This window comes from Etheostoma spectabile, chromosome 5 (assembly GCF_008692095.1).
Source record: "Etheostoma spectabile isolate EspeVRDwgs_2016 chromosome 5, UIUC_Espe_1.0, whole genome shotgun sequence".
In the NCBI taxonomy this organism is placed as follows: Eukaryota; Metazoa; Chordata; class Actinopteri; order Perciformes; family Percidae; genus Etheostoma; species Etheostoma spectabile.
In genome coordinates this window covers 27108956-27123338 of record NC_045737.1, presented here as the reverse complement: position 1 = coordinate 27123338, position 14383 = coordinate 27108956, and the positions used below count along the sequence as shown (strand labels likewise).

Below are 14383 nucleotides of genomic sequence, written 5' to 3'. Positions count from 1 at the left end.
CACACACACACACCTGTGAAGCTTCAGAGAGAGAGAGAGAGAGAGAGAGAGAGAGAGATACAGCAGCAGGCCACACCAAATCTCTAACATAGTAAAATTAATTCCCATCGAAACTTCAAAACTCACTCACTCATGTTGACTAAATTTCCGAGGACATTGTGGTGCAATCACTGTTGAATGACAAAACATTATTATTTGTATTTGACATGGGTCACCAAACATTTATGCACAGATGCACACAGTTCAGTCCTATGTTCTCCCATATTATGAATTATAGTGACTTTAATTAGCTTTCTGTCAAGCATATTCTGAACTTTGAAGCTCAATATCTACTCTCCTGAAGGCAGCTACAACCTGATAATCGTAAGATAACTACATTTGAAGAATGACTGTTGCTACACCTTGCAATACCCTGCTGACGGACATGGAGCAGTGAGGAAAGGAGTGAAGGAATCATGGGAGGAAATGGTTTCATGGCTGAGCTGACTGTTTGAATTAGTCTATCTGAAATGGGCATCGTCTGCTAGCACTCTGACATGGTGTTGCTCTCGCCTTTGGCATGCATCCATCCCTTCAGAATGACACACATGCACACACACATAGTCACACACAGACGCACACACTCACACTCAGACACACACGCACACAGACTCACACACAGACACACACACCGTGCATTTAGCTTGCCTTCCTCCGACCTCCCCGCTGTGTCTGACACAGCACCCATGATCCTTTGCCTCGCGGGCTGTGAGCTGTCAGAGTGACAGGGCATGAGGAGGTTGACATGTGACACTGCGAGACAGGATCAAATGTGTCATCATCTCCTCAAAGAAAGAAACAAAAAGATGAGAAACTCTTTTGCATACCATAAGCTAATTTTTGTTTGTTATCACTGCCAGGTTTAAATTTCCATCTAATTTAATTTTGTCAGTTTTAACCACGATTTAGCTCTTTCGATCTACAGCCGAATGTTTGAAACCAAACCCGGACCAATATGTTAATACAGTAGGTTCAATGATTACCTGATCCGAGTAGGTTGAGGTGTTAAAATTAGATTATGGCAGAAACGTATGAGATTGCTGCAGTGATCCTCTACTAACAAGCTGTTGTGAGGTAGAGCACATGATGTATGCAAAGCACTCACACACACACACACACACACACACACACACACACACACACACACACACACACACACACAAACAAACACAAAGCTCTCTCTAGCTTAGTCCAGTCCGTCCTGGGCTGTCCAGGCCTTGACTGTGCTAATAGACCACACATCAGCTCTTTATTGTTCCTTCCACTGTGGTAATGGAAACAGAGTCAATGTGGCACTAAGGAAGTGGTGGTCAAGGGCTGTGGGCCCTGGGCCCTGCATGGCCCCTCCATGGTTGGCATTATTTTACTCACACACACACACGTACAGTACTTATACAAACATACACATTACTGCGCACAACCTGTCTTTCTCTCCATCTCTGGATTTATAACACACACAACACACACACACACACACACACACACACACACACACACAAATACACTATATTACGAGGAAGTTCCGCAAGCCGCACTGTAGTGAAAAAACACACCGCCCCTGCTTCCCTTCAAATGGTAGGAAATCCTGGACATGTCGAGCACGTTTAGAAAAATACTTGAGGTTTTGGAGAAATTGGGATCACCTCATCTCAGAGTAACGTGATGCTAGTTATATAAAAAAATGAAGGGGTGCCCATATGGAAGCCATTGCAGACCTCGTGTATGCACGTACACATCAAAGGAACTCCAGCCCGCCTGCTAATGAGGGTGACTGTGACGTTTTTATGTTGTTATCCTACTGTGTGGCTTAGGTAATGCCTGTATAGGATGGGAGGTTTCATCCACACATGCACAGGGGGGTCTGGGCAGTATTGTTACAGCCTAAACACATTTTTATGGTCTTTTTAGCCTTTGAATTATAGTATCAGCTCTACACATGGCAGGTAGGGTTTAGTGGATGGTTAGCAAGCTGGATTTATTTACTTTAAATGTCTCACAGCAGCCAAACTGACACAGAGCAACTGGCGCTCTGTTTACAGCGAAACACCAAACACCAGTGGTTCATCTTAGCAAAGCAGAATAGAATAGAAGGTAGGCTTTAATTTCCATTCTGCACAAACCTTGTAAAATTTAAACAGAACTATAAAATTACTGTTTTTATTGCTCTAATGCTCCAGTGTGGCTTTCACATTTGATCTTAGTGTGAACAAAGAGATGTTAGATGCTGTGGTATTAATTGTGTGAATGCTGCCCCTGGTTAGTATGTGTGTGTGTGACAGATACAGTGCATGCTTGCCTGTGTCTGTGTACTGTATTTGTGCATCTGTTTGTGTACTTGCATGGTCCTGTGATATCAGTCTTGGTCAGGTCCCTGCCTGTGTGTGTGAAGGTTTGTCTCCCTGTGTTGTTGCAGCCTGTGTAATCATGGTATTAATTATTAGCTGTTTGCTCTCCATCATCCACCTTCCCTGGGGCGGGCACCGTGCCTGGCCTGCCAAGGGCTGGCTCTGGGTGTCTCATCCACTATAAATCTGCACGGTTAACATCACAATTATTGGAACAGCAGTGTGAACCACAAATTCTTGTCTTATTGCAAGGTAAAAAAAATTGAACTGTTTAGCTTTTTTTGCATTTAAAAAGCATTTTTTACCTTTGTTGATTTTTGCAGCTAAATGAAATGATGCAGTGTTTTTTTTTTTTTTAAACACTCTTGTAGCCTAAAGTTATGTACTTTCGCCAAGAAATAAACAATGTGTCCCCATGGGCTTAGCCTGAATGGTGTGAGAAAAGATGTCTCACTTTTTCCCACTTAATGTCCTCAGGCCAGGCTGTGAATTTGTCTTAACTCTATCTGATCTCATATGTGTCCTTTTCACACACTGCCACCGGCATATCTGCATCACTCACTAACACACATGCTTGTGTACATTTGTCTCCCTCAAATCCACCATCGGCATAGCTCCTTCAGAGATACTTGTGAAATGAATTGTCTGAGAGAAAGTCACAGCATCTGGCAGTGGTTGTGGTGCCTCAGGCAGTTTGTGCGTGTGTGCGTGCGTGTGTGCGTGCGTGCTTTCACTTCTACCAGTCTTTAGGGACAGCTCACCTCATTATTGACCACTAGAACGTCATATTTATATGCTGACTGGTAACTTTTGAAAACAATTTAGTCTTCAATTTGAGGTCATGATTTACTTGACAATATTTCACTATTCTTCACAGAATTTTTACTATTTGTTTCATTTAAAAAATATGAAAATGTGTACAATCACAAGCAATCCAAAACACTTAAAGTAATTCTCTGGATTGAAAGCAATTTAGAAAAATCTTAAGATTAAACCCTATTACCCTTCATTCATCTTGGCCAATTTTGCTGTAGTTGCCATTCATTGGTTACCACAACCTCTGTCATGTTTCCCATTTCTTTCAAATTCAATGACAGTCATAAAAACCAGAAAAGATTAATTTAGCATTTTACGTCAATTTACTGAATGGAAACATAAATGATCTGTATGAAGAAAAATCCAATAAACCTAAACCAGAAAGGGAGATATTTCTCCTGGAACCACAGCAGCGTTAATAAAAACCACTTATGGTTTTCAGAGAAACAACAGCATGTCATTGTCCAGGATAACGGCTTGAAGATGAGGTAACAGATTTGGACGCGCCTGTTGCTAGATTTAAAGCGTGATTTATTTATTTTATCTTTAAAATCAGGAAAATAAAGCATTTGTACAGAGTCTGTTGCATTAATTAAAACTACCAATGTTCCCCTGTGGTTTCCAACCACTTTGAAGATTCCTTCACAATAGACTGAGAGACTTAACCATTAACAAACTGGAGGCAGAAAAAAAAATCTCTGTGATTGGATCACAATGCCACATGTTGGCTGATTGTAAGCGCAGGAATTGTATCATAAAAGCAAAAACCGCCTCTTGGGAATCATGTCAGGAAAAATCCTGTGGAGGAAATGCTGCCAACTAGTCTTCACCAATGACTTTTTTTTTTTGCTTCAAGACAGAGAGATGTTATAATCCTCTGTTCATTGTTAGGGTTGTGTGAGACTGGCCGAGGGAAATGGCTTTTTGATGGCAATGGCGGGGAAAGGGAGCTTTGCCAAACAGGGCTTCAGAAGTTAATGGGCCGGTTTTCTATGCTGACAGTAAAATCTTGGCTGGAGCCGTCAGGAGCTTGTGAGGCGTTATCTACTTCAGCGGTTTTGAAGATTAACTTTAAAGGGAAAACAGAAAATGACAATGTCAAGAACAAGAGAGATGTCTAAAAGCAAAGGTTTAATCAAGACTTACACCAGATGGAATTATCACCAAGCTAAAGCTGATTTATGTTGAGGAAGCATAATAGTTTAGAAAAATTCTTCCCAGATAACAGCTGTAGCCTTGAGATCGTCTCAGAAGCAAACAGCATCAGTGGTGGATTCACATTTTGATACAGCACCAAGTGTTCCAGTGGAGTTTATATTGCCGGTGGGTACTGTTTGATCCAATGGATGAAATGTTGCCTGTGGTAACTATTGCCCCTTCAGAACAAAGAGCCAAGAAGAAGAGAATGAGACCCATTTTCTCAGTGAGTGCTCTTACGTACAGGTGCTTACAAACACTGATCTTTATTTCAGCAAGGGAAGAGAAAAACAGGAGCTTCTTAAGTCTTTTAAAAATAACACTGCATGCCTGAGCTCTGCCAAACCTATACGAATGCAGAGCACTGTGGGTAATGTAACTTTGGTAGCATTTTGGAGTGAGAAAGCTCCAACCAGGTGGTCCACTAGCACACATATTGGTGAGGCAACCTGAAGCCTTCAGGACAGATGGGGTGACCATGTCCTTTGTGCTTCCTTCTGCAGAACAGTAAGCCAAACAGTAAACAAGTCCCATCGCTGAATGCAGGTACTTGCAGCTACAGTACAGAGAAGATAGAAGGCTTAACACCGAGTTATGAGACTGCTGTGGTAAGATGATGTCTTCCGTAAACTGACACTCTCCCAAACGTATAATTAATCACAAAAAAGTTGCAGAAAACTATTAGTTAGACGATGACAGGCAGGGGTTGAGAAGTGGCATGGAGAGGGAAGGCTGCCTCTGAAATGGAGGCTAAGAATAGCAGGTGTCACTGGTTGTTTGTACATGAATGTGTGTTTCACATGTTAGTCTGTGCCCATGTGCATGCGTTTGTGGGTGTCTGTGCTTATCCTCCCCTCCAAGGTTTGCCAGAATCTGAAACCCAGCCAATGAGCCACGAGTCATCAGCAGCCAGGTCAGATTAGCTGTCTGTCGTTGGCCTTTGTGCTGATAACACTACATTGAGTGGCACTTCCCTACCGCCACTTCACCTAGGCCGTCCCACAATTGTCAGTCCTCCACCGGTCAGATAGGGTCTGTCAGTTAAGTAAGAGATAAAGGGAAAGTCAGGAGGAGGGAGGGGGGTGTTTTCTGTTAGTTTAGCACCCTTGACGAAGGGTTTTTGTAACTGATGAGGGTCACAGAATGAAGGCACTGCCTAAAGACAGAGGGGAAAGGGGGAGGGAAAGTTGACTGGCACATTAGCCGGTGTCTCCCAATCCCTCCGCTTAATCTGAAGAGACAAGGGATCTCTTGAGTTGCCGGGATGACCATGGGAACAGGGATATGGCGATGTAAGAGAAGAGGGGACACAACTGTCGAGATCAATTTGCCTTCACATTCCCTGTGCACAGATGTCCTCTCTTTCACCCACTGTTTATCTTTCTCATGCACACCAATTTTTAAAGTACATATATTGGTGTTATATGATTCATGTTAATGTTTTTTTTTATTCTGCTTGTTTAAAAACTTAAATCTCTCAATCTTGCTCATTTGAGCTTCTCACAGTCTTCTCCTTGCATCCCAATTAGTCATAAGAGGCTCATCACCTTTTCACACATATCAGTGATGATTAGCCTTCTGGGATAACCTCGACAGAATAGTCTCCTGGATAGATTTAGTCAGTCTGTCAACAGGCATCAGTTCAGGAAGGTTGAGACCCATGTCAAACATTACCTCTCTATTTCAGAACAGAGGCCCATCTGCCAAACACTGTTATTCAACTGGCACTACAAGAGCGTAACCTAGCCCTCACATAAATATTAAAGGTGTATGGTTAAGAAATATTAATGTCATGTTGAATCAATCATTATTACCCTAGGGGAAAATCCTGTTTGAGGTGTAGCAGCATTAGCCATTTTTAGCTTTGGAAATGTCTGGAAATTCCACTTCTAAAATGTGTGTAACAATGAGCCTCCTCTCTGCCTGTCAAAATATTTTGCCCTTTGTCCTGAGGAATCTGTTCATTTCAGAGAGCTCTCTCTCTCTCTCTCTCAATAATGTTTTCACTGACGTATTGGAAAAGGCAATGTCTCCACCTATAGGTGCAAATACAGCACTGCAAATTACAACTTTTATGTCTTCTACACATTGCATTTGGGCATGAATGCATGAGTTAAGCAGTGGCGGTTGAAGTTGCAGTAATACTCAGTACATAAGTAAAAGTCCTGCATTCAAAATGCTCCTGAAGTAAAAGCACAAGTATAAGTATTAACAACAAAATACAATTAAAATAATAAAAGTACCAATTATTTATTATATAATAATCATAACTATTGTATCAATAGATTATAATTATTGGTAGGCTACATTTATGTGTTCATTGCAGCTGTTGCCGCTGTTCAAGGTGGAGCTCATTTTAATTACTTTGTATACTGTTGGCTAGCCTAACCTCTAATATCATATAACAATGTATCAGTAGAATATATGATGCATTAATAATCTTTTAAGTAACTAATTTTGTCAGATAATGCTTCACTCTGAAATGTAGTGGACTAGAAGTATAACAAAGTGGAAATATGGAAATACATGTACCTCAAAGTTGAACTAGTTACATTCCTCCACTGATTTTAAAAGGGAACTATGCAGTTTCTTTTAGCTTACTTTACCTTAACTGTACAGCTTTGGAGTCATTGGAATGGTTATATGACTTTTTTTTTAGTTGAATGGTGGTCGTCTCGCTCCCTCTTAGCAACTGTAAGAGGAAAAACGTTTTGGCTCACGAAGTATCGCGTGATATCATGTCTTGCGCTATAACAAATTGCTTCACGGCACGATGCAATGGTTTTTTCAGACTGTCTTCATGGCTGAGCCGGCTAAAAAGAGGCAGAAAGCTAGGAAAGCATCGTCAGAGGAACAGAGAAAGAGTAAACGGCCATTACAGTTCCTGTCTGTTTGTTTAAAACCTTAAACATGAAGAATCAAACAGGAGACAAACACTTTAAGGCACTTTGAGTTTGTAGATGCTATATATTTGTAAGTTTTCGAGTAAATACAAAGAAATTACATTCCATCAAACAAGCATATAGCATACAAACATATAAGCCAAGTATAGAAAAGGAGAAGATCTTTGATGTTGTTTTATACATTATTATATACAGTGCAGATTATTAAGATATTACAGAAGATTACAATAGGAAGATTTTGTTTTCATGTCTGTGTCGACAGAATGCTTTAATTTCTTAAAATCTAGGAAAAATTAAGATGACATGTGATCACATTTGAAAGGCCATCACCATATGAACAAAACACAGCCTATATTAAAGTGTGATAGAGAGATACAGGTGTCGACACAGTGCCTTTTTCTTCTGCTTGTTTATCTTTCGTTAAGCTGCTGTTCTGGTCATTAAAATGTGCAGTGAGACTGTGAGTAACTAAACAGTGTGACAAAAAACTCAGGAAATACAGGAAGATGATTATAAGAGGATGTCTGATACATGTATCTTGATTAGATATACCAGTCAAGAGCAGTACAATTTTTTTTTAGCAACGTAACAAACAAAGCAAACGGTGAGCAGAATGGGATGCTTGTTATATGTGTGGATCAAAAGGAAGACGATACACTATAAAAAATCTGTTTGTGTTTCTCACAATAAAAGCAAGTTTGTGATCCTTTGTCATTGTGATCTGATCCCTCCCACCAACATTCCTGCTGTATCTCAAAAGGAAATAAGTTATTTTGGTCCAGGAAAAGGTCTCTGCTATTTTATCCAAGAAAATGAGGCTGGGTAATTTCTACAAACTTGTGAGACTATTTTGTTTTGGTGAAAAAAAAACCCATCAAAATAGAGAGTCACACTTTCCTTTATGCTTTCTACAAAACAGGTAGTCACATTTTTCTTTATCCTTCCTACAATATAGAGAGTACAAAGTTTTAGTGGGAGGATTAAGGTAAAAAAAAAACATGCACAAATGTGAGGGGAGATGGCATCCCTGAGTGTGTGTGTATATGTGTGTTTGTGTGTGCTAGTGTGTCTCTGCCTGCCTATATAGTCTCAACATAATTGGCAGGGAACAAGCCTTGACGGCCATCTTTGCTCCATCCCCTCCACCAGGCTTTGTCCACCCTTTCCACGTCCTTGATGATGTCACCGGGCTCAAAGGAGATCTCAGATTCGTCCTCTGTAGGAAACACAATATAACATGGTGAAGACCCACTAATCAGGGTGTAATTACTGTAAGTGGAGGCACTTTATGTGAACATGCATGGCGATTATCCTCTAAATGGCAGCTTACCTGCTTGGTAGTCATAAAGAGCTCGGACGCAAATTTGTCTCTCGGCTAAAACCTGAAGTTGAAAAGGAAGACAGAGTCAGAGAAAGGCTGTGATCATGAAATACATGTCTTGTTGAACTAAAATTCAATGGGTGACATGTTGGTGGCATTGTACTTTATTTTAAATGCCACATACGCTGTCCTGCTGCAGTGAATACTCACTAGTAAGCTTTTTTTTAGGAAACAGTATGTTTGTGTAAAGATCTACATCTTCATGAGGAACCAATGAGCTTGGGGCTGAGAGCCACAGAGTACTGATGTCAGAGAGTAGTGAGAGACAGACAAACAAATTGCTGGTTTTGGGCTTTTTGTGGGATTTTTTGAACTAAGAAAAAATTATGATGACTTGATACTTGACCTTTACACCCAAACAAATATTCAACAAAATTTCTTTTTCAATTTAGAGTTCCGAATTCCAAAAATTCAATTAAAAAAAAGGGCTTGGTGCAAGACACTGTGCAAGTACAATAATCAATATGGTACCTCTTGTCCATTTTCCGAGATCATCTGTTCCTTATCCTCAACAACGTCATCCTCCTCTGCCATGCCATGAAGATCATAGCAGCCAGCCAGCTCTGGTGAGCTGAATTCTGTATCAGATGGACTCAAAGATCGCTCTGAGGAAGACCAGTTGAAAATCATTCATCAAAGTCCAACCAGCTCAGAGAATGAGTGTGTTAATGTATTTTCACTGAAAAATGCTACTTTGTGCAATATTGTTTAAATTAATTTGTTGCCAAACCTATGCCATTCTCTTCCTCTGTGTCCTCTCCATTTGTAATCCCATTGGTTGACAGGACGACAGTCTCGTGTTTGATTACTTGACAAATGTGTTCGTCATCTGAAAGGAATGGTTGTGATCTTTTATCATTGTGTAACATATCAAATGTCTTTTTGAACTTTTAGAAAGCTACAGTACATCATTTGAAAATAAATGGAGTTTGACAGTGTAACAATGCAGTGTAAACATGTCAAGCATGTCAAAATAACCGGACACAAGAACAAGAGGGCTACCAGCGACTGCTGACTCAGGGAACTCAGCAGGCTCGGAGTGGTCCTGACTGTCTCCTGATTGGTCGTTCTCCTCTCCATCTTCCTTTTCCTCCTCTTCCTCTTGCACCACCTCCACCAGTTGTGCATGCTCAGTATCCTGTTTTAATCCCTCCTCCTCTTCCTCCTTGTCCTCTTCCTTCTTCTTTTCCTCCTCCTCTTCGTCCTGCTCTGGTGCCTCGGTCTGGACTGGTTCTGTGGTAACAGTGCAAGGCTCTGGTTGTGTTTCAGCCACCTCCTCCTCCACATCCTCTTCCTCGTCCTCCTCCACCAGTACAGCCTGCACTTTGTAGCCAACGTCTGAGACCAGCTCAGTGTGCACCTGAGTGGATATGATGAGGTCTGTTGGGGGAAAAATTATATAATTAAAAACACAACTGTGAATTTGATAAGCTTACGTGTTGTAAAAGAGCCCGCGAAGACTGTGTAGGGCTTGTAGTAGAATAACTGAACTATAAAGCATGCAAAAGTTGGGTTCTCTTGGTGCATATTTCAGTTAAGCTTGGCATGACTAAAAGTATGTGGTTGCTTTGGGAACACTTAATTGTGACTGGACTGTACAATATTCTGAGCTCTGTTATTTCTGTGTAACAGGGCACCGATTCATAGTTCCTGGCCTGCTTTACACAGTTTGGAGTATGTGGGAGTAGTTTTTTGGCAAAAGCACCTAAGTCACTTTAACCTGTAATACAAAAAATGAACAACCACTACTTAATGTCAAACGATCAATGTCTTTGTCAAAGCAATTAGCAGAGTAATATGCTCATCTTCACATTTTACAGTCACCGCGATTCTGTTGTTCTAGCGATAATGACATGAGCTCTGCCAATTACCTAAAAAAGGAAAAAAATAATAACATTGCATAATTACTTTGCAATATAACTAATGCGTCTTGTTCCACCCTACCTGTGTTTGGCTGTGGTTTCTCTGGAAGAGGAGCTGTTGGAGCATGTGGAACTACACCCGGCTCGAAGCAGAAAGCAGAGTGCTCTGGCTGGATTGGTGTATTTGGGGGCGAGGCGGGCAGAGCCTTTGGATGTGACTGAGAGAGCTTGTTATTTACTAAACTGGGGGACAAGGAAACCAAGAGAGTAGGGGAGGCTGGAGGTGCAGAAGGTTGTGTGGGTGACGGTGGTTTGGGCTCAACAACAGCCTGCTCTTGGTTGTTAGTTTGTGGAACGCTGGGCAGCGCCGAGGCTGGAGGGGCAGGCCGAAGAGGTGATGTAGGCTGTGACATGGGGGCTCTGGGCCTTTGTGGAGAGGTGACAGGGCGGAAATCGGGGCTTGTGGGGGGCGACGTGGTGCGGTAGATAGGGGAACGAGGAGCCCGGGAGAAGGGGGAGACCAGGGGTGAACTGTAAGGGGAGGATGATGTGCTCTCTTCTGTTTTCGAGAAGATGAAGGCTGTGTCTGTCAGGCTTCGCTGGTATCGTCTGAATGGTTTGCCTGGAGAGAAAGAAAACAGTGTGTGAGTAATTACAAATATATATATATCATTATAACACAACACAAATGTTTATTTTTATTAAATATTATATTTATTTTTCAGCTCCTACTACATGAGCCCCGTCTCTGTGTGTAACGTAGTGTTATTCCTTTATGTCTCTACGACGTGTGACTTTAGACAGCCAATCACAAACATTACTAGATCTTGGTAGAAGCACACTGCATGCTTATTGGCTCACTGACCAGAATTACCTGATCAGAATTATTCCTTAGGTATTGAAATTGGGTATTGATTTTTGTGGCATTTTTTGATAAATCAATAAAGGCAATTCGGTTGCCTAAAAATTATGGAATTTGGTACCCTACACATGGTAGCATTACTCTTGGTTTAAGCTACTGGTACATACCAGTGCGCGAGGATCCGGGGCTGGTGGGACTTTGTGAGGATGATGAAAGCTGTCTGAAGAACTCCCTTGGGTTCATGGAGCGCTGGGACACTAATGCCGCTGCCTCCTACAGGTCAAGTACCGTACAGAATGGGCAATAAATTTAATGATTAAACAAGCCGTTTAGGTTTTGAAAAAATCTAGCATTCTAATGGGAAACATGTGTCCCTTTCAAGTTTTTGATGAAGCACTAATTCAAAGCAATAAGTAGTAATGTTTGCTGTATGGGATTATAGAAGTCTATGATTCACTTACTGCTGCTTTCTCTATAGACTCACTCCTTCTAAGACGAGCCCTCATATCTTCCACATGCTCCCTCTGCTCCTGATCCTGTCAGTGCAAAAACACAGCGCGCACACACACACACACACACACACACACACACACACACACACACACACACACACACACACACACACACACACACACACGTTATTGCTTCTAATCGCTGTTATTAAAATAGAACAATTTGAGTAGATGACAAAACACTTGAGACTTATGTGTTTTGACATTTAGCCCTTATTAATAAAATATCAGTGCACTCTGAATATGGTAAAGGAAGCAATACCTTTGCTTTAGAAAAACCCTGACTACACATAGAGTATAAACACCTTAACCCTCCCCTAACATACTGTAAGCAGTTTGCACTCATAAACAAGTTTGGGGACAGCCTCGAGTTTGTAACCCATAGTAAGGAACCATGGTCATACTGTACATACATCCCTCTTTTTCTCCTTAACAATAATGTCTGGTGTCTTGGTTACAATTTGAAATCACATCATTTAGTCCTGCAGTTTGAACATGGTAGCCACAACCCTTGACTGTTTGTGTGTCTTGTGTGATTGTCTTTCATTATTGAGTATGATTCTATGTCAAACTCATGTCTTGCTATTTCAAAGGACTTATGCATAACAATCATTCAGTGTGTATGTCAATGACTTGTTTGGCTTCAGGGGTAAAATAATCTTGTCAATGATATAAGCCCTTAAAAAAGGCATTATAAACAGAATGAACAGCAGTGGGTACATAGTCCACCTTTCCCTATAAATTTAAATCTGTTTGTTCATGTAGCAGTAAATCCATTAGTCCGTGCACATCAGCAGATGTTTTGGCAGACACTAGGGGCCCTTACATGGATCAAAGGGTCAGTTATTTTGTCTTTAGAAACAATTACAGTTGTAGAATAAGACCTCTCACAGCCAAAGGTCAATCCAGGTCTTATGTAGGGTTTAGTGAGTTCAGGCCAGTCTGATCAAACTGCAAATGCCTGAAGCCAGCAGGCCAGGTGTTCATTGTAAACAAGGTAAAACTCATGAAAACATGGCTTGACCACATTGCATCATTTTATTTTCAAAAGCTGTAAAATTCTAGCAAGATGAGAACATCTTTTCACCCACCCATCTGAACTTCTCTTTTTTGCGCAGCTCTTCTTCTTGCTCTGCCTGTTTTCTTCTGCAAGACAGGCAAAAATCAATTATTAGTGCATTAGGTCTACACGTTCTTCCAAATCTGTTCAAAATAAAGCCATTGGAGGGCACTATTGAATAGAAACAGACATCACAACTACCTCTGCTCCTCAATCATCTGTAGCTTCTCATTCATCTTTCTGTCTCTCTCTTCTGCATCCCTCCGCTCCTTTGAAATTCTTTCTCTTTCGAGGCGGCGTCTTTCCTCTGCTGCTCGTCTTTTCTCCTCTTCCTTCCTCTCTTCCTCTTCACGCTGACACACACAACGGGAAACAATGGTAGAATATATTATACTTTCATTTTACTTTCAAATCAAAAATCTCTCTTCAAAGCTTTCCAAATGTAAACAGCAGTAAACATCCTTCTGAACTATATTTTAGCCACTCAAATGTGGCCAAATCGAGGGAGGCTGCCCTTGCGTACCTCTGCACGTGCCCAGAAGGAGTCTCTGTTTATTTGTCTCATTTCCATTGCAGCATTAGTTTTTCTGTAGTTTGTACCCTATGAGAAAAAGGAATAGTGAATGCAGAGCCACACATTCTTTGCATTTGTCACTTAATTGCATAGTTTTCAGTGACTATACTTTAAACCTTTTCAAATGTATTTAATTATTTTAATGAGCATGGCTGAATTAATATACTGGAATCAAAAGTATAACAGTGAAGTCACTGAGAATATAAGTTTCTACCTTACATTGTGTCGCAATGTGTACATGAAAGTCTCTGTCTCCATCTGATGGGCAGATGAGGTATTGCATTGGACTCACCACTAAGTCCTCTTTGTCTGCAGACCTGGAGCTCCTTCTCACCCACTGTGTAGGAGTATGGGCCTGGGCCTTGCCAAGCTCTGCTCTAATCTTCTCCTCTGTCACATCCTCCACTTTCTCTGCACTGATGAACGCATGTGCTTCCTGAAACATGGAGGTCAGGGAATGACAAAAAAACATATATATGGCAAGTGGAGTAAGACAAATGTGAATATAATCCCCCCTTTACAAACTGCCAAGCACACACACACACACACACACACACACACACACACACATAAATCCATACACAAGTACACACAGTCCCTCTGGTGTTTTTCTCTTGGTCTGACTTGGAGTTATGCAAACTTGAAGCCAAACTGTTGTGCAACTTCTTCAGTTTCAAGAATTGTGAGAGAACAAAAATATTCCTTGGCTTTAGAGTGAGGACAGGAATGCATTGGTTTGGATGGTTATGGATGGCAGAGGGAGGATGGGAAAAAATAAAAAATAGGCAGTGAGATAGGGAAAGTGAGTGTAAAAAAGAGTGTGAAGGCATGC

The 14383-nt window shown here is 41.1% G+C and overlaps 1 protein-coding gene across 5 annotated transcripts in view; it reads right to left on the bottom strand.

The window, feature by feature from the left end:
- Window positions 1-14383, bottom strand: part of si:dkey-40c11.2 (drebrin-like protein A) — a 42990-nt gene that overhangs the window by 2474 nt on the left and 26133 nt on the right. For 2 of the 5 annotated variants that reach the window (XM_032516499.1, XM_032516498.1), the window contains exons 5-16: window positions 13844-13987; window positions 13501-13578; window positions 13179-13330; window positions 13009-13063; window positions 11867-11941; window positions 11573-11678; window positions 10626-11165; window positions 9684-10061; window positions 9412-9510; window positions 9153-9286; window positions 8631-8682; window positions 8346-8516 (exon numbers count right to left, since the gene is read on the bottom strand). In XM_032516499.1, coding sequence (XP_032372390.1) covers window positions 8380-8516; window positions 8631-8682; window positions 9153-9286; window positions 9412-9510; window positions 9684-10061; window positions 10626-11165; window positions 11573-11678; window positions 11867-11941; window positions 13009-13063; window positions 13179-13330; window positions 13501-13578; window positions 13844-13987 — 1950 coding nt within the window. In that variant the 3' untranslated portion in view covers window positions 8346-8379. Of the gene's footprint in view, window positions 1-7183; window positions 8517-8630; window positions 8683-9152; window positions 9287-9411; window positions 9511-9683; window positions 10062-10625; window positions 11166-11572; window positions 11679-11866; window positions 11942-13008; window positions 13064-13178; window positions 13331-13500; window positions 13579-13843; window positions 13988-14383 lie in introns of those variants that run through there. The other 3 variants (XM_032516500.1, XM_032516501.1, XM_032516497.1) reach the window with 2 other exon arrangements.